This window comes from Odocoileus virginianus, chromosome 33, assembly GCF_023699985.2.
Source record: "Odocoileus virginianus isolate 20LAN1187 ecotype Illinois chromosome 33, Ovbor_1.2, whole genome shotgun sequence".
Taxonomy (NCBI): domain Eukaryota; kingdom Metazoa; phylum Chordata; class Mammalia; order Artiodactyla; family Cervidae; genus Odocoileus; species Odocoileus virginianus.
The window spans coordinates 3,897,856-3,918,809 of record NC_069706.1 but is presented as its reverse complement, the minus strand read 5'-3'; the positions used below and the strand labels follow the sequence as shown (position 1 = coordinate 3,918,809).

Below are 20,954 nucleotides of genomic sequence, written 5' to 3'. Positions count from 1 at the left end.
TCCAACACCCGCCTCCCATGTCTCGGGACCTTGTGTCTGTGCCTGCAGCCAGAAGCCTTTCTCTCCCGCCCACTTTGGTCAAATGCCACCCAGACCACAGAGCAGAGAGCCATCCAGGAGACATTCCTGGGATGACAGACATGTCCCATAACTGCGCCTTCCAGCACAGCTGTCACGGGCCATGTGGGGCTGCTGGGCACTCGAGATGTGACTAGTGTGACCGAGGAACTGAACTTTTAATTTTATTTAATTCTAATCACTATGTTTAAATTGCTGTCTGTGGCTAGTAGCTGTCGAATTGGAGAGTACAGACTTAGGGCCTAGCTACTCAAAGTGTGGTCTGGGGACCAGCAGCGCAGTGTCTCCTGGAGCTTGTTGGAGATGCCTCAAGAGCTAAGCAATCCGAGTCTGCGTTTTGATGAGCTCCCCCCACCCCTAGGTGATCATGTGCACACGGCCTGGATCTCAACTCGAGTGTCACTTCCCAGAACCTCCCCCAACCCCCTGCACCCTCACCCACCCTGTGCCCGCCCTGGTCCTGGGCTCTGACAGCATCCTGTGTTCAGGCTGCCAGCACCTCCTGGACTATGACCTTGGGGCGAAGACCTTCATGGCATCATCACTGCTCGTGTGTGGCTATGTGGTCCCCTGCTTCTGGATGGCGGACCCTGTCTGCCTGGTCCCTCTAGGACCACCAGTTGCCCACCGAGGGCAGCCTTGAACTGGCACTCCCCCGAGGCAATCAGGGTCAGGGCAGCAGGTTCCCCCACACGGACCAGACAAGACAGGCTGCAAACAGCTTCTAGCTCACCCCTTGGCCTCCGCCTGCCGTCCCGGAGGCAGCAAGCCCCCGATACAGGTGTCTACGGCTCTGAGTCCCCCTGGGCCTCAGTCTCTCTCCCCCACACTGAGGCCCAGTGGCCAAAACAGGCCACCTCCCGAAGAGGGAATCACCACCCTGTGACACACTACCTTTGGAGTAAAGATGCTGGCTCAGCATTTCCTTTCTTTTATTTTTCTTCTGCCTCATGGCTTGTGGGATCTTAGTTCCCTGACCAAGGATTGAACCCACGCCCTAGGCGGTGAAAGCGCAGAGTCTTCACCACTGGACCGCCAGGCAATTCCCAGCCCAGCATATCCTGTGCTGGCTACTTGTGCCCCTAGAATCCCTGCAGCTCCACCTGGGATTAGGTCCAGACCTGACAGTCTCTTGGAGCTTCAAATCTACTCCACAGTAAAGAGTCAGACATGACTGAGCGACTGGACAACAACAAAAGGATTTGAAGCATCATTTTTAGAAGGAAACTGACACAGCCACGTCATGAGGCAGGATGCAAAATCACATTTGTTTAAGACAGAACACAAGTTGTGCCCAATCCAGGTTGATGTATGGCAAAAACCATCACAATATTCTAAAGTAACTATTCTCCAATTAAATAAATTAAAAATTTTTTAAAGATAAAAGGCCTGGAAGAAACCACTGTTGAGTGCTTACTGTATGCACAGACTTTCCCCACCCATCTTATGCTCAGGACAACTGTGTGACGTAGGGGCTCCGGTGGTCCCCGTCTAACAGCTGGGGCACAGAGAGGTAGAGTGACTTGCCTGAGGTCACAGAGCAAGCAGGAAGTGCTGGAGGCTTACCCTCCCTGTCTCCTCCCCAGCAACACTGGGGGAGAGTTGTCTGTGAGACATAATGCTAGAATGTTCCACAGCAGTCCAAACCCAGTTTCATGGAATTCTAGGAGTGAGGGAAGGTACACATAGGACGGCTCAGGCCCCTCTTCTCCCGCCCACCCAATCAGTCTGGTGTGTGGGCCTCTGGGGTTTCGTTTGAAGGGAAGTTTCTGCAGCTGAGGCTGAAGCAGAAGTGATACGATCGCCCATGGTAAGGGCCTGAGCCACTGGAGGGTTTGTCAGCGCCCATGGCAGGGCCCCACCCCTGGAGAAGCTCAAGGGCAGGCAAGGAGGTGAGTGCAGTGCCTCCAGCCTGGAAGGAAGGGACCTCGGGCGTGCTGCGGGCCTGGCCCGGCGGTGGGGGCGGGGAGCCAGGGGGCCCTGTACCTGAAGTCCTCAGATGCCAGCACCTCGTAGTAGTAGAGGAGTTTGCACCTGGGGCCGGGGCTGTGCACGGCCGTCAGGACATCCTCTGCGCCCGGGAGGCTGCAGGCCGCGGGGGCAGGAGGGCTGTGCATTCGCCACTGCAGCAGGTAGACGCCAGGCCACCGGGTCACGTGGGAGCCCTGAAACAAGCAGCCAAGCCTCAGGCCCCGGTCCGCCTGGGGAGAGGGGCCCCTTTCTACACCAGCCTGCCAGCAACTCCTTCCTTTTGGGGTGTCCCAAAGTCACCTGTGCTTCCCCTCTGCTGTTACCGCATATCCATGGCAACTGAGAGCCTCCCTCTTAACCTGGTGGGGGAGTCAGGGTTAGGGGGTGCAGGAACTACAGAAGTGTGGTTTGGTTAAAAACTTGGATTTCGTCAGGCTTTCGTCATGCTGAGTGGGATTTGCAAATTGAGGAAACCTGGAGAAGGGAGTGTATGGGCTTCCCAGGAGGCTCACATGGTAAAGAACCTGCCAGTCAACACAGGAGACGCAGGTTCGATCCCCAGGTCGGGAAGATCCCCTGGAGATTCTAGCCTGGCCTGGAGAATCCCAGGAACAGAGGAGCCTGGCAGGCTATAGTCCATGGGGTCGCAAAGAGTCAGACGTGACTTAGCAACAGAGCCTACACACCCGGAGAGGGAGCTTAAAGGTGTTTAGAGTTTGCCGAGGACGGAGGGACAGCCAGACAGGAGAGTGTCAGTTTTCATAAGAGCAACTTTGTAAAAGGGCTGATGTTCAGTGGGACCCCGGGGCGGAAGATGCTGGAGTGTGATGTGACAGCCGTCTGCCCAATTCACCGATGACACCTCCAGCAAGATCACCAGTGTGTGTGTGTGTGTGTGTGTGTGTGCATGTGCATGTATGTGTGCGTGTGTGTTTGGGGCAGTGGTGTTTGACCTGCAAGCACCATGGAGTTTGGGGGGCGGGGAGGGTGGTCAGCAGGGTGGCCCACGTTCTGGTGGCACGTCCCCGAGGGCTGTTTCCAGACCTATGGTCTCCCTGCTGCGTGGGTGCTGAAACTTGACTGTGCACAGGACACCAGGCCGAGGCGAAGGAGGCAGACACCAGGCCCCACGCCCAGGGCTTCTGAGCCCGCCCACGCGGCATGGGGCCAGCAACCTGCATCCTTGACAAGAGTCTCGGGGGGATGCTGAAGATGGGGCCCTGGGGTTCCAGGTGTTGGACCTGCCCGCATCTGTCTTTCTTCCCTACTGTCCCGCGGGGTCTCTGAGACTGGGGACCAAGACCAATCTATGCACTGCTGTTCCCCCGGAACCCTGGCACGTGGCAGACACTGGTCCTGTGTGATCGTGATGAATGAATAAATGACCCAAGAGATGACCTGGATGCTCTCCCCTTCCCGGCAGATGAGGGGGGCCTCCACGCAGCTGAAATCTGCACCCAGGGCCCAGCCTCTGTCCGTTAGCTGCCCGCTGGCCCTGGCCCCAGGCTCCCGGGGGCCCAGTGTGAGCGCCTGCTTGGTGTGGTACAGACTGAACACCACGTCCCCACGGAGGATGTCGAAGTCCCAGGTGATGACTGACTCCCTCTCCAGAATCTCCACGGTCACCTGCAAGGGGACAAGGGACAGGTGAGGTCTGAATGTCGGGTCTGGAGGGGGCTGGGATGCGGAAGTCAGCTGCAGGTGTGTGGGTGCCCACCCTGGTCTCTATTCCCCACCCCAAGTCCAAGAATTGCTCTGGACAAACAGATCCACCTCTGTCTGAATCACCTGGGACGATTCCCTGTGCCAGGGTGACCACAGCCAGTGATGGGCTGATGTGAGGGTACGGAGGCCAGCCCCTCCGCTCGGATCAGACTGGGCTAGACTATGGCTAGCTACAACCAGCTCCTGGCTTAGCTTCTGTCCCTAGTGGTAAAAAACCCGCCTGCCAGTGCAGGAGACGTAAGAGATGTGGGTTCAGGAAGATCCTCTGGAGGAGGAGATGGCAACCCACTCCAGTATTCCTGCCTGGAGAACCCCACGGACAGAGGAACCTGGCAGGCGACAGTCCATAGGGTGGCAAAGGATACAACTGAAGCGACTTAGCACACACACCGCCCTCCTTAAGGGTTTCTCCTGAGGCTGATCCTCCTCAAGTCACGGGCACAAGAACCCTCGTCTCAGCCTCTGCTTCAGGGCCCCTGACCTAAGACGACACCCAGCCCAGCGGGCCCTCCTAGCCCGGGACCCCGGCACCTCATGGGGGGCCCCACGGAGCACGCTGGCCGAGTGGTAGGTTTCTCTCCACTGCCGCAGCTGGTCTTCGTGCTCCTGATCCTCCTCCGTCAGATACAGGGACTTGGGGACCAGTCCTCCTTCAGGGACGTTACACTGGGGGACAAAGACACCGGGTGACAGTCAGGGCCCAGCCAGGCCTGGCTGACCCAGGGGAAGGCGCTCTATGACCCCTGAAACCACACTTACAACATGCATACGGAGCCTGACGATCGGAGAGATCTGGCAAGCTTGGCCAAATTTCTAGGAAATGTCTCTCTCTCTCTCTCTCTTTTTTAAATCCTGAAATCATGCAGGACTGCTCTTTGAGATTTTATCTATTTATTTTTGGCTGCACTGGGTCTTCGTTGCTGGGTGTGGATTTTCTCTAGTTCCATTGAGTAGGGACTACTCTGTTGGAGTGGCTTCTCTTGTTGAGGAGCTCAAGCTTAGTTGCTCCGAGGCAAGTGGAATCTTCCCAGATCAGGGATCAAACCCATGTCCTCTGAGTTAGCAGGCAGATTATTAACCAGTGGTCCCACAAGGGAAGTCCTGTTTGTGATTTCTGCTGGAGAAGGGAAAGGCCCTGCCCTCCCACATCAGATGAGATAAGGGTCACCCCCTGCCTCACCCCCAGGGGAGTCAATAAAAGGGGTCTGGGGGCACCTCCCTTGGGACGTATTGCCTGATCATCCCTTGCCGTGTGGCTGTAAGTTGGGAATAAATAAGTCCCTTTGGGTACACCAGCTCCTGGGGCCAGGCCACTGGGACATTTGAGTCTCCTCCCCTTGCAATAGAGGCTGCAAAGTTAGCTAAATGCTAACTGCTGCCTGGCAACCTACTGGATGAAGATACAGAGGGGTAAGCCCTTGACTGGCCTGGTCTCTGAGCTTCCGGGAAACTTCAGCTTTGCTTGAAAGCAGCAACATAAGGTCCCTCCTCCAGAGAGAAGTCACCTCTCATAGGGGCAGCTTCTAAGACCAGCTCTGCCCTCAAAGAGCCAGCAGGGCCCTTCCCAGCTCAGAGCACGCACAAGGGGTCTGCCCTCCCCCAGCCTCCTGCCACCTGCAGCCGAGTCTCCCTGAGGCCACAGACCATCACCGCCGTGGGCGCGGAGGGCCCGCTGGGGCCTCACCAGGCACTCTCCCCCAAGGAAGTCGGGAATCACATCTTTGTCCAGATAATCGACAAGGCCTCCGGGACCCTGGTAATTGCTGCCGCTGTAGATGAGGAACTTCTGCCTGGTATTCTCGTTGATGAAGGGGCTGATCTGAAACGGGGGAGATAAGGCAGGATGGAAAGATTTTTTGTTTTTAATTGAGGTGTAACTCACAGAACATAGAGTTAGCTATTGTATTTTATTATTATTATTTTTTGGCTGCCCTGCAAGGCTTTCAGGATCCTAGTTCCCTGACCAGGGATTGAACCTGCACCTGCTACAGTGGAAGCTCCAAGTCCCAACCACTGGACTATCAGGGAAATCCCAGAATTAACCATTTTAAAGTGAACAATCCTCTGGCATTTAGTTCATTCACTATGCAGTGCAGCCATCACCTCTAATTCCAAGATGTTTTCATCCCCACAAAAGGAAACTCCAGATCTGCCAGCAGTCACTCCCCTCTCCTTCCCCTTCAGCCCCTGGAAACCACCAATATGCTTCCCGTCTCTATGATTTGCCTGTTCCGAACATTTCACAGAAAGGGAATGCCACAACGTGCGGCCTTGTGTGATTGGCTTCTTTCACTGAGCCTCAGGTTTTCAAGGTTCATCCACATTGTAGCATGAATCAGAACTCCCTTTTAATGGCAGAATAATATTCCATTGTGTGGATAACCGTGTTTTGTTATCCCAGATGGAAAGTATTTCAATACTGAACTCTAAGCTGCATGTCAGTCTGGTTTATCACGGCGTCCCCGTGCTGGGGTGGTGTCTGACTCAGTGAATAGTTGGGGAAGGTGGGGAGGGAAGGAGGGAGGCACTTGGCAGAGCAGAGCACAGGCCAATGCCGCAGGCAGAAGATTAATCGGGAGCCAGAAATCCCACTTGGGTGGGTCACACTCCTTCAGACCCCACCCCGGGAGGGGGTCCCTGTGGGCCTCAGCAAGCTGGCTCTCATCTGGTGTGGCCAGTGAGGGGGTGGTGTGGGCAGTGGGAGGTGGGTACTACTTTCCCTACTCCCTCCCTACTCCAGCGCCCCTGGAAGCACCCCCCTCACCTGTGCCAGCTCTCACGGGGCTCTCGTAATGAGGACATCCCCTCCTCTTGTCCGTCCAGCCCTGGGGTGGTCAGGGCTTGCAGCAGTGGCCAACCCCTGGGGCTGCTCCATCCTGCCCACCCTCCTGAGAGTGGGTCACACCCCCACTGCAGCCAGCTGGGTGAGTCCTGCTTCTGACCAGGGCTTTGCGGAATCTCAGCTCCCCGACCAGAGACTGAACCCGGGCCACAGCAGTGAAAGCCCAGGACCCCAACCACTAGGAAACTAGGGCACTCCCAGAAGGGGTGAGCTCTATGGGAAGTGAATTAAACCTCAGTCAAGCTGTTACTGAAAAGAACTGATGCAGGATTATCAGACAGGCAGATCCCAGAGGGACCCTCTCCCATCTCAGGCTCCTTGCTCTCTCTCACCAGCGTCCAGAGCACGGGGAAGACGCGGGGGGCTCGCACGATGAGCAGCCGGCCCAGGGTCTCGGGGTAATTGCCCTCCACCACCTCGATCATGCGCAGCAGGGCCTTCACCCCTGGCCGCCACAGGTGCCGCAGGCTGAGACCCTCCAGGTCCACCAGGCAGGTCCAGGAGCTGTGACAGAGATGCCCGCCTCACTCCACCTCGTTCTGCCACCCCTCAGAGCCCCCAGCACCGTCTGCGGGGACCCAGGGGCCCACGGACAGGGATGGACGGAGAGTCTCGGTGAGGCAGCGGCTGGGGCAGGGACTGGGGACACTCCTGTGGACCCCCCGTGGGGAGGCCGCGTGGCACTGGGGTTCTCAGCGCACACACCAAGGCCGGAGTGCCCAGATTCAAGTGCATGAGGGCTGAGTGATGTGGGCAGAGTCCTCATCAGGACGTGAGCATTGTGTTACTAATAATTGTTGAAAAGAGTGCCTGCGTGCTAAGTCGCTTCAGTCATGTCCGACTCTTTGCGACCCCATGGACTGTAGCCCGCCAGGCTCCTCTGTCCATGGGATTCTCCAGGCAAGAATACTGGAGCAGGTTGCCATTTCCTTTTCCAGGGGATCTTTCCCACCCAGGAAGGGTCTCCCGCATTGCAGGCAGATCCTTTACTGACTAGCTGAGAGGAAATCCCTGGTATCCCCTCTTAAGTCATTCTTTTTGATAAGCCATGAGGAAACCCTAGGGCCTCCCAGGTGACACTGGTGGTAAAGTACCAATGCAGCAGACGCAAGAGACACGGGTTCGATCCCTGGGTTGGGAAGATCCCCTGGAGGAGGGCATGGCAACCCATGCCAGTATTCTTGCCTGGGAGATTCCATGAACAGAGGAGCCGGTGGGCTACAGTCCATAGGGTCACAAAGAGTCAGACTTGATGGAGGCAATTTAGCATGCACGCAAGAAAACCCTAGGAAGTGTTTACAGAAGAGGAAGCCCCAGCTCAGAAAGGTTAAGTGCCTTTGGGGGGTGACACCCCTGTGAGGACTGGTGTGGAAAACTCCACTCAGGAATAGGAGTTTGGGGCAGCCAGAGGGGGCAGCGGGTCACTGGATGAGCCCCGACACCTGCAAGGTCCACCTGCCTGGGAGATGGCCAGGGTGGATCTTGGGGGTGGGAGAGCCGATCTCAAAAAGCCAAGTCCAGGAGGCTGCGTGACACAAGCAGAAAACCTGTGAGCCGGAGCCAGCCAGGACCAAGTTCCGAGCCCAGCTGCGCCCCACCCCCGCTCAGCAGCCTTGGATGACGTCACCACGCTGAGCCTCGGTTCTCCTCTCCATAAAGAACAAGGACACCTAGCCTCATCAGGGTCGCTGTAAGAATTAGGGGAGGGCATCTCTGTGAAGCATCTAGCAGGCTGCCTGGCCTGGCATCCATGCGCAGTGAAGCTTGGCTGTTTTTACTGTTTGGGGGGGGGGGGGGCGTGCCCCCACCCCCGCCCCCGGCCCAGGTTCTTGCCTGATGGGACGGCCAAACTGTTTCGTGTTCCCTTCACACCGCTTCTGTCCTTCTTCATTGACGGAAAGAATCTAGAAGGCAGAGAAGGGGCTGGCGGACGTTCTCTTGGCTGCTCCGGCCTCGGGCAACCCCGGGGTGGGGGCTCCCGGGAGCAGGGACCCGACTCACGTGCTGCAGCAGCGCCTCCTCCCCCACAGCCTTCATCAAGCCCTTGGTGTCCATGTGGCCCAGACGCAGGATGTACAGTGGGCGGCCGTCTTTGGGGTGGGGGCAGGGAGGAGGGGACAAACAGGAGACAGAATTACATAATGCTTAGGATACATTATGCTATATGTGCATGGTCAATCGCTCAGTCACATATTGTATATGTATATAACATACTATATATATTGTGAAAGTCGCTCAGTTGTGTCCAACTCTTTACTAACCCACAGACTGTAGCCCGCCAGGCTCCTCTGTCCATGGAATTCTCCAGGCCATAAAAATGGAGTGGGTAGTCACTCCCTTCCCCAGGGGATCTTCCCAAGCCAGGGATCGAACCCAGATCTCCTGCATTGCAGGCAGATTCTTTACCATCCATCTGTGCCACCAGGGAAGCCCATATATAACATACTGTATGTACTGTACATATATATTAAGTTTAATATTTTATACATATTATATACATACAATCAATTCTTATTATTTGCAGTAGTTAATTTCTATAAAGTCACCTCGAATACTAAATCAGGAAACACAGAACCACTTCTACTGGGGGAGACAGGAGGTTAAGTTCCTGCCAGCCTCTGGCCATGACATTTTTGTCAGTCAACCAGTATTAACTTTGTTTTGCGTGTGTTTCTATTTGAGGACATCTTGTTTATGTTGTCAATTCATTAGTAACTCGTGCCTGAAAGGAGCTTATCAAACATTAATTTTCTCCATAAGGCACATCACAGCCTTCTTGTACTTAGGAGCATAGCACTTTCCCGTGACTCAAAATCAACACACAAAAAAAGCACAAGATGCAAAAAAACAAAAAAAGTAATAGCACTGCAGAAAGGACTGCAGAAAGGAGACTCGTTTACAGTAGGAGCTGAACCAAGGAGACAGAAGGACACTTATTTGGCCTCAGGTGGGAAGGGACCCACACTTTTGGTCACTTCGTCCATGAAGGACAGTGAAACCACCTTGAGCATTGATTTGTGGGTTAAAAGTAAATTCTAATGAGCAGGCAAATTCACAAATACAGACTCCATGAAGAACAAAGATCGACTATATATTGAAAGCAAGTGTGCCAACCAGTTTTTCAGGAGACTCGAGCACTTGCCCTGATCAATACATATGAATTTTTAACATTTTAATTTTGAACAAGGACATTGAAAAGTGTAACAGGTGCTGGCTTCAATGGCACTTTCACTTTGAAAAACTCAGAGATGATATTTGTAGTGGGTTGCCCCAAAACTCATGTCCATCCACAACCTCAGGATGTGTCCTTGTGCGGAAATAGGTTCTTCGCTGACATGATTAGTTAAGGATCTCAAGATGAAGCCATGCTGGATCAGCTTGGGCCCAGGAGAGAGAACAGAGAGATACTGAGAGGGGGAAGGTTGTGTGACGACAGAGGCAGAGAATGGGGGTGGGGGGTGGGGAATGTGACCCCAAGCCGAGGAACGCCTGGAGCCACCAGAAGCCAGAAGAGGCAGGAAGGATCCTTCCCTAGAGACTTCAGGGGGACCACTGCCATGCTGACACCTTGACTTTAGACTCCTTGCCCCCAGAACAATGAGAGGATGGATTTCTGTTCTTTCAGCCACCCAGTTTGAGGTCATTTGGTATGGCAGCCCCAGGACACTAACGCAGTATTCTGCAGACAATAAGTAATGATGGGCTGCCCCTGCCCCTGCCCCTGGGAGAACCATCTCATCTCAAGCCCAAATGTCTACCCCAGCTCCACCTTCACATTGGCTGTCATCTCAAAGGCATCTCCAGATGCCCAGAAGAACCAAAAGGAAAAATAACAAGATGCTTAAAGAAGAGGGGCATTCAAAGTGCCTTCAGTGGTGACCCCAGCATGCCCTCCCCGTCATGCAGGTAAGGGACGCACCTATGTCATGGTAGTGCCAGCCCCCGGCATAGAACTCCTCCAGGAGGGCGGGGGGTCGCCAGGTCTCTAGGAGGAGGTCCACCTGGTGCTGCTCTCGCCAGCTCAAGGACTGGCACAGCATCTCGCGGGCCCGGTCCAGGTGGAAGTCTCGAGCCCGCAGGAAGCGAAGGATGTGTTCATCTTTGGGGATCTGAGGGGAGAAGGAGGAGAACGCCCTTAGCAAGGTATTCCCTAAACTGAGATTGTCACTTGTAATTTGGTCCTGTGTGTGTGTGTGTTTGTGCACACGCACGCACATGTGCACTAATATTGTGCCCATTTTACAGATGAGAAAACAAGCTCCCAACCCAACACTAAAGTAATTCCCTTGTCTGCCTGCCCAGTAGGGGGAGGTGAGGAAGGGTGAGCAACTCATAACGAGGCTGGAAGCTCTTATTCAACAGAGCTGAAGGTCAGGACCTACCTGCATGGTGGACCATGATGTTGGAGGCTGAGTCTAAAGACAACGTTCATGTGCAGTCAAAAATCAACCCTCCCAAGCCATTAAATCTCTTGGTGGAGGGCTTCCCTGGTGGCTCAGTGGTGAAGAATTCCCCTACCAGTGCAGGAGACATGGGTTCAATCCCCGCTCCGGGGAGATCTCACGTGCCACGGGGCAGCTGAGCCAGTGCTCCAGAGCCCAGGAGCTGCAACGACTGAAGTCCACATGCCCCAGAGCCCGTGCTCTGTGGCAAGAGAGGCCACTGCAATGAGAGGCCCGCACATTGCAGCTAGAGGGTAGCCCCTGCTCGCCTCAACTAGGGAAAAGTCCATGCAGTAATAAAGACCCAGAACAGCCAAAAATAAATAAAACTTTAAAACAAATTGTTAAGATGGTAAATTTTTTAAAAAATCTCTTAGAAAAGAACAGTATGCATGGTTTTGTAAACATAGGGCTACAGAGCAGTGACTGGGCTCCCCAGGGGACACTGGCGAGGTCTGGAGCCACTTTTTGTTTTCACAGCTGGGGGATAAGAGCCCCTGTCCTCTCGTGGGTGAAGGCCAGGAATGCTGCTCGACACCCTATGTACACAGGACAGCCCCCCATAAAGAGCTGTCCGGCCTCAAATGTCAACTGTGCCGAGACTGGGAAACACTGCTATCAGTGCTACGTACAGAAGGCACGAGACAGGATATAATAAAAAGAAGGCGAGATAGAAGTGGCCGGCATTGCTAATCACCCAGCCTTGCGTACCTGGCCCATCCTGCCCACCCCGTGCCCGAGGATGAGAGGCTGCAGCCCCAGTCCCCACCCACCTTGCCTTTGTGGGTCTCCTGCAGCCAGCGTCTCAGCTGGACCAGGCAGCTCTCCTGCATGGGTGTGAGATGGCCCAGGCACCTCTCAATGTAGTCCGCGTCCAGCTTGTCCTCTGGAGGAGAAGAGGGGGTTCAGAACAAGCAGGAGACACTGCACTGTCTACCCTTTCTGGAACCCTCGCTGCACAGGCTGATTTAGAATCTGAAATGTAGTTCCAAGTGTAGGGCAGTCCTTTCACCAAAGAGCCGCTGGTCTTCAGATTTTCTAGAGTTTCCAACCCATTTGCAAGGCGATCTGAAAACTCAGGCCAGGGCTGGATCTCACCGTGGTGAGTGATATGCCCCTTTGACTCTCGGAAATCAAGATCATTCCTACCCTCTGGGAATGTCAGTTGGTGCAGCCACTATGGAAAACAGTGTGGAGGTTCCCCAGGAGACTCAGTGTAGAGTCACGATGTGATCCAGCAATCCCACTCCTGGGCATACACACAGACAGAACTCTAATTCAAAAAGATACATGCACCCCAGTGTTCATTGCAGCACTATTCACAATAGCCAAGACATGGAAACAAACCTAAATGTCCATCGACAGATGAATGGATAAAGAAGATGTGGTACATATATACAATGGAGTATTATTCAGCCACTAAAAAACAACAAAATAATACCATTTACAGCAACAGGGATGCAACTAGAGAATATCATACTAAGTGAAATAAGTCAGAAAGAGAAAGACAAGGGCTTCCCCAGTGGCTCAGGAGTAAAGAATCACTTGCAATACAGGAGCTGCAGGAGATGAGGGTTCGATCCCTGTGTCAGGGATATCTCCTGGGGGAGGATTATGGTAACCCATGCTAGTAAAAAAAAAAAAGAAAGACAAATAAAATATGGTATCACTTATATGCGGAATCTAAAATATGACACAAATTAACCTATTTGCAAAACAGAAACAGACGTAGAGAACAGATTTATGGTTTCCAGGGGGGAGAGAGGGAGGAAGAGGGATGGACTGAAAATTTGCGGTTAGCAGATGTGAACTATAATATTTATTTTTGTATTTGTTTTATTTAGGCCATACCATGTGGGATATTGGGCTTCCCTAGTAGCTCAACTGGTAAAGAATCTGCCTGCAATGCAGGAGACCTGGGTTTGATCCCAGGGTTGAGAAGATCCCCTGGAGAAGGAATGGCTACCCACTCCAGTATTCTTGCCTGGAGAATTCCACAGACAGAGGAGCCTGGTGGGCTACAGTCCATGGGGTTGCAAAGAGTCAGACACAACTGAGCAACGTTCACCTTCATGTGGGATCTTAGTTCCCCGAACAGGGATGGAACCCACATCCCCTGCACAGGAAGGCAGATTCTTAACCACTGGACCACGAGGGAGGTCCCACTGTCATCCACTCTTAACTGCTGGGGTGGCGGATGCCGGCACGGTGAGGCATATGGGCATCCTTGACCCTCAGCACTGGGTGGAGATGGTCCACAAAGCACCGGCTCCGTGGGCACAGCCCTTCCTCTACGTGTGGAGGGCACAGTCAGAAAACAAACGGAATGACTGCACACCCAGCAGCAGGACCCAGCATTTCCCCCAGAACAAAAAGAGCTCAGGGCTGGTGGTCATGACAACTGTGCCAGTAGGCACCTGGGTAAACGGATGCTGCGAGGGGAACCACCCAGACTCTGCAACCCCTCAGAGTGGTCAGAAGTGGAGATGCTGCAGATGGGGAGAGGGCAAGGCGGGGATGAGGGAGGAAACACAGGTGAGGCAGAAGATACCAGCTTCCTTCCGGCCTCCAGGAAGACGTGAGGCCCTTTCTCCTGAGCACAAAGGCTCAGTGATAGAGAGTGTGGAAGGGGCAGGACCCTGCCTCCCACCAGCCATCCTGAGAACCAGCACTGCTGGTGGACAGCATAGACAGAGAAGGAAGGGGAGGTCTGGTGCAAAAAGGGGAGAGCGCAGGGCATGACCTGCAGAGTGTACACAGGAAGGAGCAGAAGAAGTGCAGGTATTGTATAAATTTTTTTACATATTTTAAAAGCACATGTACAACAGCACCCAGCTAGGGCACACAGCTGGTGCAGAATAAACACTGGTTGAATGAACGAATTTTGTTGTCCCTAAACACAGCCCCCCAGATATATTTTTGGTTACATGATATATCTCTGCATCAGGCAAGCCCTTACACTTCAATGGCCCCAAAGAGAAAACAATCATTGTGAGTATTAGTGCATACGGTTAAAACTGGATTCATGGGGCATGTGCAATTTTGTGTCCCAGGTATTTTCCTTTAACAAATTATTGTGAACATTTTCCAGGTCAATAAAAGTCAGGAATATGACAAAAGGCTAATTGCTTTAATTGCTTTAATATGCAAAGAGTTCTCACAAAACAATAAGATATTGATGAGAAAATAGGAAAATGGATATAGGACAAAAAAAGAAATTCACACACATACAAGAAAAAAAGAAGAAGAAGAAAGGAAAGAAAAAACAGTCACCAAACATGAAAAAATAAAACTTGACCTCATTCATAAAGAAGAAGTGGTCACTAATTCACCAGTGGTCAGTCTGCCTTTCAGAAGTTTAAAACATTTACTAATAGTCTTGGGGTAGCTGGGCTGAAATCAGGAACAGATGCAGCTACTCAATTTTGGTGGAAACATTGATTAGCACAACCTTTTGCAGGCCTAATTGATAAATGTACCAAAATTTTAGTTGCCTATAACATTTGACTCAGCAAATCAACTTTTAAAATTATATGCTATATACATGCGCATGCAAATATATTTTTATGCAAATATTTTTTACAACCTTAAGCACAAAGAGGTACCACATTATTTGTATTTAATATTAGAACGGAGAGATTTCCCTGGCAGTTAGTTCAGTTACAACTCCATGCTTGGGGCTTCCCTGGTAGCTCAGAGGTTCAAAGAATCACATGTCTCAGAGCAACTGAGCCCGTAGGCCACAGCAACTGACGTGAGCTCTAGAGCCTGTGCTCAACAACAGGAGAAGCCACTGCAGTGAGAAGCCCACAAATAGAGAGCAGCCCCCACTTGCTACAACTAGAGAAAAGCCCGGGCAGCAACGAAGACCCGGCACAGCCAAAACAAAAAAATAAAATAAAGACTCTGTGCTTCCGCTGCAGGGGGCATGCGTTCACTCCCCGGTCAGGAACACATGCTACATGGTTCCATGGTGTGGTGGTGGGGGGGGGGGGGGAGGGGGGTGCAAATAAAAATTAATAAATAAAATTTAAAAATAAAAAGGAATGGAAACAATCTACATGCCCATCAATACAAGACTAAATAAATTAAAATAATAAATAATCAATATTTATTAAATTATGGTGTGACCACACCACAAAATACTGCAAAGTACAATGACACATGCACTGATCCAAAAAGTTGTTCCAGCAACATTAGTAAATTTTTTAAAAAAACAAATTATCAAGTGGAATGTATATATACTCTCATTTGATCAATGTAAGTTCCACATGTGTGTGTGTGTATAAAAAGTGTGTGTGTGTATTATGTATGTATATGTGCCTAGATAGTTTCAGGAGAGGAAAGGAGTCTTACTTCCTACTTCACATCTGAGCAGTTTGAATTTTTTTCTATCATGATCATGCATTACTCCTTTAATTTAGAATGCTTAGAAGAAAGGGCGGATCAGCCCATTCCTGATGGAGAAACGAGCCAGTCCTGGAGCAGAGAGAGGGCAAAGCAGCTGAGGGAGGGAGGAAGCTGAGCCTGACCCCAAGAGGACCCCTGGCCACCCTCCCCACCCCAGCCCCTCCCAGGAATAAGCAGGCCCACCGTGGCTCCCAGGGCAGACCTGGCAGGCTGCCTGAGACCTACCATCAGTACTGACTGACTCGGGAGCCGGGTCCTGGGCACTGCTGGGCCCACAGACCTCCAGTGAGCTGGGCTCCTTCTGCCCAGCCTGGGAGAGGGCTTCTTCTTCTCGGGTGAGGGCAGGCGTCCACCGGGGAATGTGAGAGGTGCCCTGGGAGATGAGCTCGTTCAGGTAATGCTCGATCACCTCCTTTCCCTGGAAGCCAGAGACACATCAGTACCGCGGAGGCGGGCCTGGGAGTCACCCATCACTGGCTCCCACCCCAGCCCGACACATGGCTAGAGAGCAGTTGAAATCAGCAGGTCCAAGTGGAGAAGTGCTGGGCGTGCTAAATACACACCGATTTCTAAGACTTAGACCCAAATGAAGAAAGTGAAATAGCCCACAAGTAAGTTTTATATTTGTATATTTTATATTTTAAAGTATTTATATGTTAAATATTATATATTGACTTCCCTGGTGGCTCAGATGGTAAAGCGTTTGGTTTGCCTACAATGCAGGAGACCTGGGTTCGATCCCTGGGTCGGGAAGATCTCCTGGAGAAGGAAATGGCAACCCATTCCAATCCTATGGACAGAGGAGCCTGGTAGGCTACAGTCGATGGGGTCACAAAGAGTCGGACACAACTGAGTGACTTCACTTTCACTTTCATTATATATTTATTTATACATATTTATAAATATTATAAAATACTGTATATTTTATATTTTTATTTGGCTACCTGATGCTAAGAGCCATCTCATTGGAAAAGACCTGATGCTGGGATAGATTGAGGGCAGGAGGAGAAGGGGGTGGCAGAGGATGAGATGGTTAGATAGCATCACCAACTCAATGGTCATGAATATGAGCAAACTCTGGGAGATAGCGGAGGACAGAGGAGCCTGGTGTACTGCAGTCCATGGGGTTAAAATGAATTGGACACAACTTAGTGATTGAACAAGTTTTCTGTTGAAAACATGTGAGTAGAAATATAACTTAATTAAAATGAAGTTCACCTGTTTCACTGCACTAACATGCCTCTAGTCAGTGATGGCCTGAGATCTTTAAACCAAGCACCACACAAAGTCCCTCTGTGCCGAGCTCTCTGCATAAGCCCAGGAGCATCGGGACAATGACTCTGGTGCCCTGTCCTGGAGCAGGTGCTTTCCATACATCATCTCACCTGATGTGACTTGATTAGAATACCCATTCTACAGATGAGGAGACTGAGGTTGAGGAAGGTTAAGGGTCTCAGGGTTGCAGATCAGAGTCTGCAGGCTCCAAGGTCTGTGAACCTTCCTCCCCATGACCAAGGGAACCCACCTCTTACCCTCTTGACGTTGGCCGTGTACTGCCTCATGGCGATCTTCTCCAAGGCACTTTCAAAGCCAAAGAAGGACCGGATGTCAAGTGAGGCAGATTGCTCAAAGCACGTCCAGTCTTCATTCTCAGGGTGGACCTGAAAAGCCAGGCAGGGGTGGCAACACTGGCTCAGCGTGGGGGATGACATGCCCTCTCGGGGGGCTCTCGGTGACCTGGACCCAGCCAGAGCAGGCAGTGGGCAGCATGTCACAGCCTGGCCAGGGGTACCAGCAGTACCTGGCCAGGGTCACAGCAGTACCAGGGGGCTCTGTCCAGAGAACAATGCAAGGTCTAAACCTTAGAGAAGACGGCCTTCTCAGGAGGGACCTGAAGAAAGTGAGTCCAAAGTTCCAGTCTCTTAAAAATTATACATACCAACGATGAACTTCCCTGGTGGTCCATGGTTGGGAATCCGCCTGCCAGTGCAGCGGACGCGGGTTCGATCCCTGGTCTGGGAGGATTTTACTCGCCACTGGGCATCTAAGCCTGTGCGCCACAACTACTGAGCCCATGGACCCTAGAGCTTAGGCTCTGCAACAAGAGAAGCTACTGCAGAGAGAAGCCTAGACATTAAAGAGCAGCCCCTGCTTGCCGCAACTAGAGAAAACTCATATGCAGTGACAGGGACCCAGCACAACCAAAAAGTAAGTAAAAAATAAAATAGATTTTTAACAAAGTATGCATATGTGATATATTTAAATAAATATTTAATATATCATAAATTATGCATAAATACTATATTTTAAAATGTATTTGTTGTGAAAGTGTTAGCCATTCAGTCATACTGACTCTGTGACCCCATGGGCTGTCCATGGAATTCTCCAAGAATACTGGAACAGGTAAGCCATTCCCTTCTCCAGGAGGATCTTTCCCACCCAGGGAAGGAACCTGGGTCTCCTGCATTGCAGGCGGATTCTTTACCATTTGAGCCACCAGGGAAGCCCCACATATAACAATATATGTTTTTATTTCAGCTGTGTCTGTGAACTGCAGGTGTCAGGAGCTCCTGCATCCTCTCTGACATCTCCCTGGGAGGGCGGGAGCCGCCAGGATCTCACCGACCTCTGGGCCCAGCCTGGTGAGTGGGGGATCCAATCCCGGCGGCCAGCCCCTGGCTCACCCTGTAGCTGCAGTTCTCCTTGACCACCACGCGGTTGGCGAAGGTCTCGTTGTGCGCTTCGATAAGGAGCGTCCTCTCCTTCCTGTTCAAGACATTTCTTTGCACGAAGACCACATGCTCCACGCCGGCGATCTGCAGGAAAGAGACAGCAGGGTGTGCAGGCTGGCGTGAGGTGAGGGTTGGGGTGGGGGTAGGGATGGGGGGGCACGAGTGCCGAGGGCTGTCACCCCCAGACCCCAGGAAACCCCGGGGTCTCGCCCTGACCACCAGCCCAGCCCAGATCCCTGGAACTCAATTCGGGGAATCCCCGGACTTACGGACCCTTGGTCCCCTGCCCGGCGCCAGCCCACCGGCCGGGACCCCTGACTCCAACCCCTTCCCCCCACCTCCCGGGCCCTGGGACTCCCAGTTGGCCCTGGTTCTCCAGACAATACCCAGCCTCAGCCCAGCGCCCCCGGCCCTCCTCTCCCCTGGACCCGGGAGGCCCCCAGTCCAGAACCTGCGCCAAGCACTGACACACGCGTGTCCCCACGCCTGAACCCCGCCCCCTGTCCCAGGTCCCGGCCTGCCAGCCCCACCCCGGTGCGGGACCCTCCCCCGCGGGGCCCCAGTTCCCCAGGGACCCCCTCCGCGCCCACCTTGCGCAGCAGCCGCGGAGCCTCCACGCGCAGCCGGCAGCTCCGCTCCACCACATGCACCGCGCCGTCGGCGCTGCGGGACTCACGCAGGACCTCGCTGCCCAGGAAGACCGGGATCTGCGGGCAGGTGGGGAAGCGCTTCTCGTAGGCCTGGGGGCGGAGGGGCGGGGGCCAGGTGAGCGCCAAGGGGGCCGGGGGCGGCCAGAACACCTCCTCCCTCCCCCCCCCCGCCCCGCCCCAAACCTGGCTGGGCCCTTGTCTCAATTCCCGGACGAGACAACCAGAGAGGAGAAGGGTGTCTCCCCTGGGGAAAGAGCGGTGACCACTGGCCCTATTAGCGCAACTGTGGTCTTAACCTCTGTTCTGGGGCAGGGACACAGGCGTGCCTGAGCCCCTGACTTGGCAAATCACATTTTGACTCTATGTGTGAAATGAAATATTTTCTGCCCTACAGCTCTCCGGGGGAAGCAAGCCTTTTCCAAATGCAAATTCCTGGGCCCAGGTGAAACAAAGCTAGCTCTCTGGAAGACATCAGGTACTTCCTCCCTGTTGAGCAGCTGGGGAGAGGAGAGGAGGCCTTCCTCCACACTGGCCATCGCTTACCTTAAACAAGGGATCAAGAAATTCGTATGTGAACAATAAAGAAAGCAGGATTGGTCCCAGATAGTTAGACACATATGAAAGAAATTATTTCAGCAAGCCCGGACTCTTGCATCTTCCTATACATAGAAGATCGCTAAATATCTCCATGTGAGAGATTTAGCTTTTCTTAAATTAAGAGTCATCTTTTAATATTCAGATTACCTACCCCTAGCTACAAACTTGTATATAGCCTGGCTCCTCCCTTGCCTCCTGGGGGTCAGCTCTCTCTGGGTCACCTGAGAAGCTGTCTCTGGGACTCCAGTCTTAACATTCCCACCAAATAAAACCTAACTCTCAACTCTTGGCTCAAGTCCTAACATTCCCACCGAATATAACCTCTCAACTTTTAGGTTACAGGTGGTGGTTTTGTTTTTTTTTTTTTTTTTTTCCGGTTGATGTACATTTGAGTTTTTGCCCTCCAAAGTGGGCTAGTTTGGGGCATTTTAAAAGAAGGCATGTTTCAGGGGGGAAACAAAAGATGACAAAACCAACACTCCTTCACGATTTAAAAAACAAACAAGACTCAACAAAGTAGGAATAGAAGGGAACTTGCCCAATCTGATAAAGGGCACATACAAGAACCCCAGCTAACATCATGCTCAGTAGGAAAAGACTGACACTTTCCCCTAAGATCAATTTGAACTGTGGTGCTGGAGAAGACTCTTGAACATCCCTTGGACAGCAAGGACCAGTCCATCCTAAGGGAAATCAGTCCAGAATATTCATTGGAAGGACTGACGCTGAAGCTGAATCTCCAATACTTTGGCCATCTGATGTGAAGAACTGACTCATTGGAAAAGACCCTGATGCTGGGAAAGATTGAAAGTGAGAGAAGGGGACGACAGAGGATGAGATGGTTGGATGGCATCACCGACTCAATGGATATGAGTTTGAGTAAGCTCTGGGAGTTGGTGAGCAATGGACAGGGAGGCCTGCCTGGCATGCTGCAGTCCACGGGGTCACACAGAGTTGGACACAGCTGAGCGACTGAACTGAACTTCCCCTAAGATCAGGAACTAGGCGGGGATGCCTGCTTTGGCTGCCTGCATGTAGCCCTCTCCTAGCCCTTGCCTAGAACCTAGGGGTTCTAACCAGGGCGGTTAGGCAAGTGAAAAATAAAAAGCCTCTAGATTGGAGGATGAGAGGCCAGTTCCCCGAAATGCCAGGGTCAGAGCCAAAGGGGGAATCAGGGGCGGGGGTGGGGAGTGGGGGCGTGCCATCATCGGTGGCTGACAGTATTCAAGCAGGGTTTGCTCCAAGAGCCTGTCACAGCCACGTGTCCCGGAATCAGGATCAAAGTGAGCTCCAAAAATAGGCGTGAGCTCCAAAAATAGTGCCGGCATCTGAGGACACATACCTCCTCCCCATCCCTAGGGGGAGGTGGCACCACTCCGCTCAGAAGGGCAGAAGCAAGGGAGGGGCAAGGAAGTGTCACTCAAGGCCCCACAAGGCCAGCCTAGCGCATCCCCCACCAGGGTCAGGAGGTCAGGGCTGCCTCCATGTCTAGAGGCTGGTTGCTTTG

At 52.6% G+C, this 20,954-nt stretch overlaps 1 protein-coding gene across 3 annotated transcripts in view; it reads right to left on the bottom strand.

Annotated features, from left to right (window-relative positions):
* SEC14L5 (SEC14 like lipid binding 5) overlaps positions 1–20,954 on the bottom strand; it is a 42,190-nt gene that overhangs the window by 3,202 nt on the left and 18,034 nt on the right. For 2 of the 3 annotated variants that reach the window (XM_070461038.1, XM_070461037.1), the window contains 12 exons: positions 18,791–18,940; positions 18,153–18,284; positions 17,001–17,129; positions 15,694–15,886; positions 11,832–11,944; positions 10,536–10,725; positions 8,618–8,706; positions 8,450–8,520; positions 6,949–7,120; positions 5,459–5,593; positions 4,306–4,440; positions 2,250–3,675 (listed from right to left, as the gene is read on the bottom strand). In XM_070461038.1, coding sequence (XP_070317139.1) covers positions 3,094–3,675; positions 4,306–4,440; positions 5,459–5,593; positions 6,949–7,120; positions 8,450–8,520; positions 8,618–8,706; positions 10,536–10,725; positions 11,832–11,944; positions 15,694–15,886; positions 17,001–17,129; positions 18,153–18,284; positions 18,791–18,940 — 2,091 coding nt within the window. In that variant the 3' untranslated portion in view covers positions 2,250–3,093. The other variant, XM_070461039.1, reaches the window with a different exon arrangement.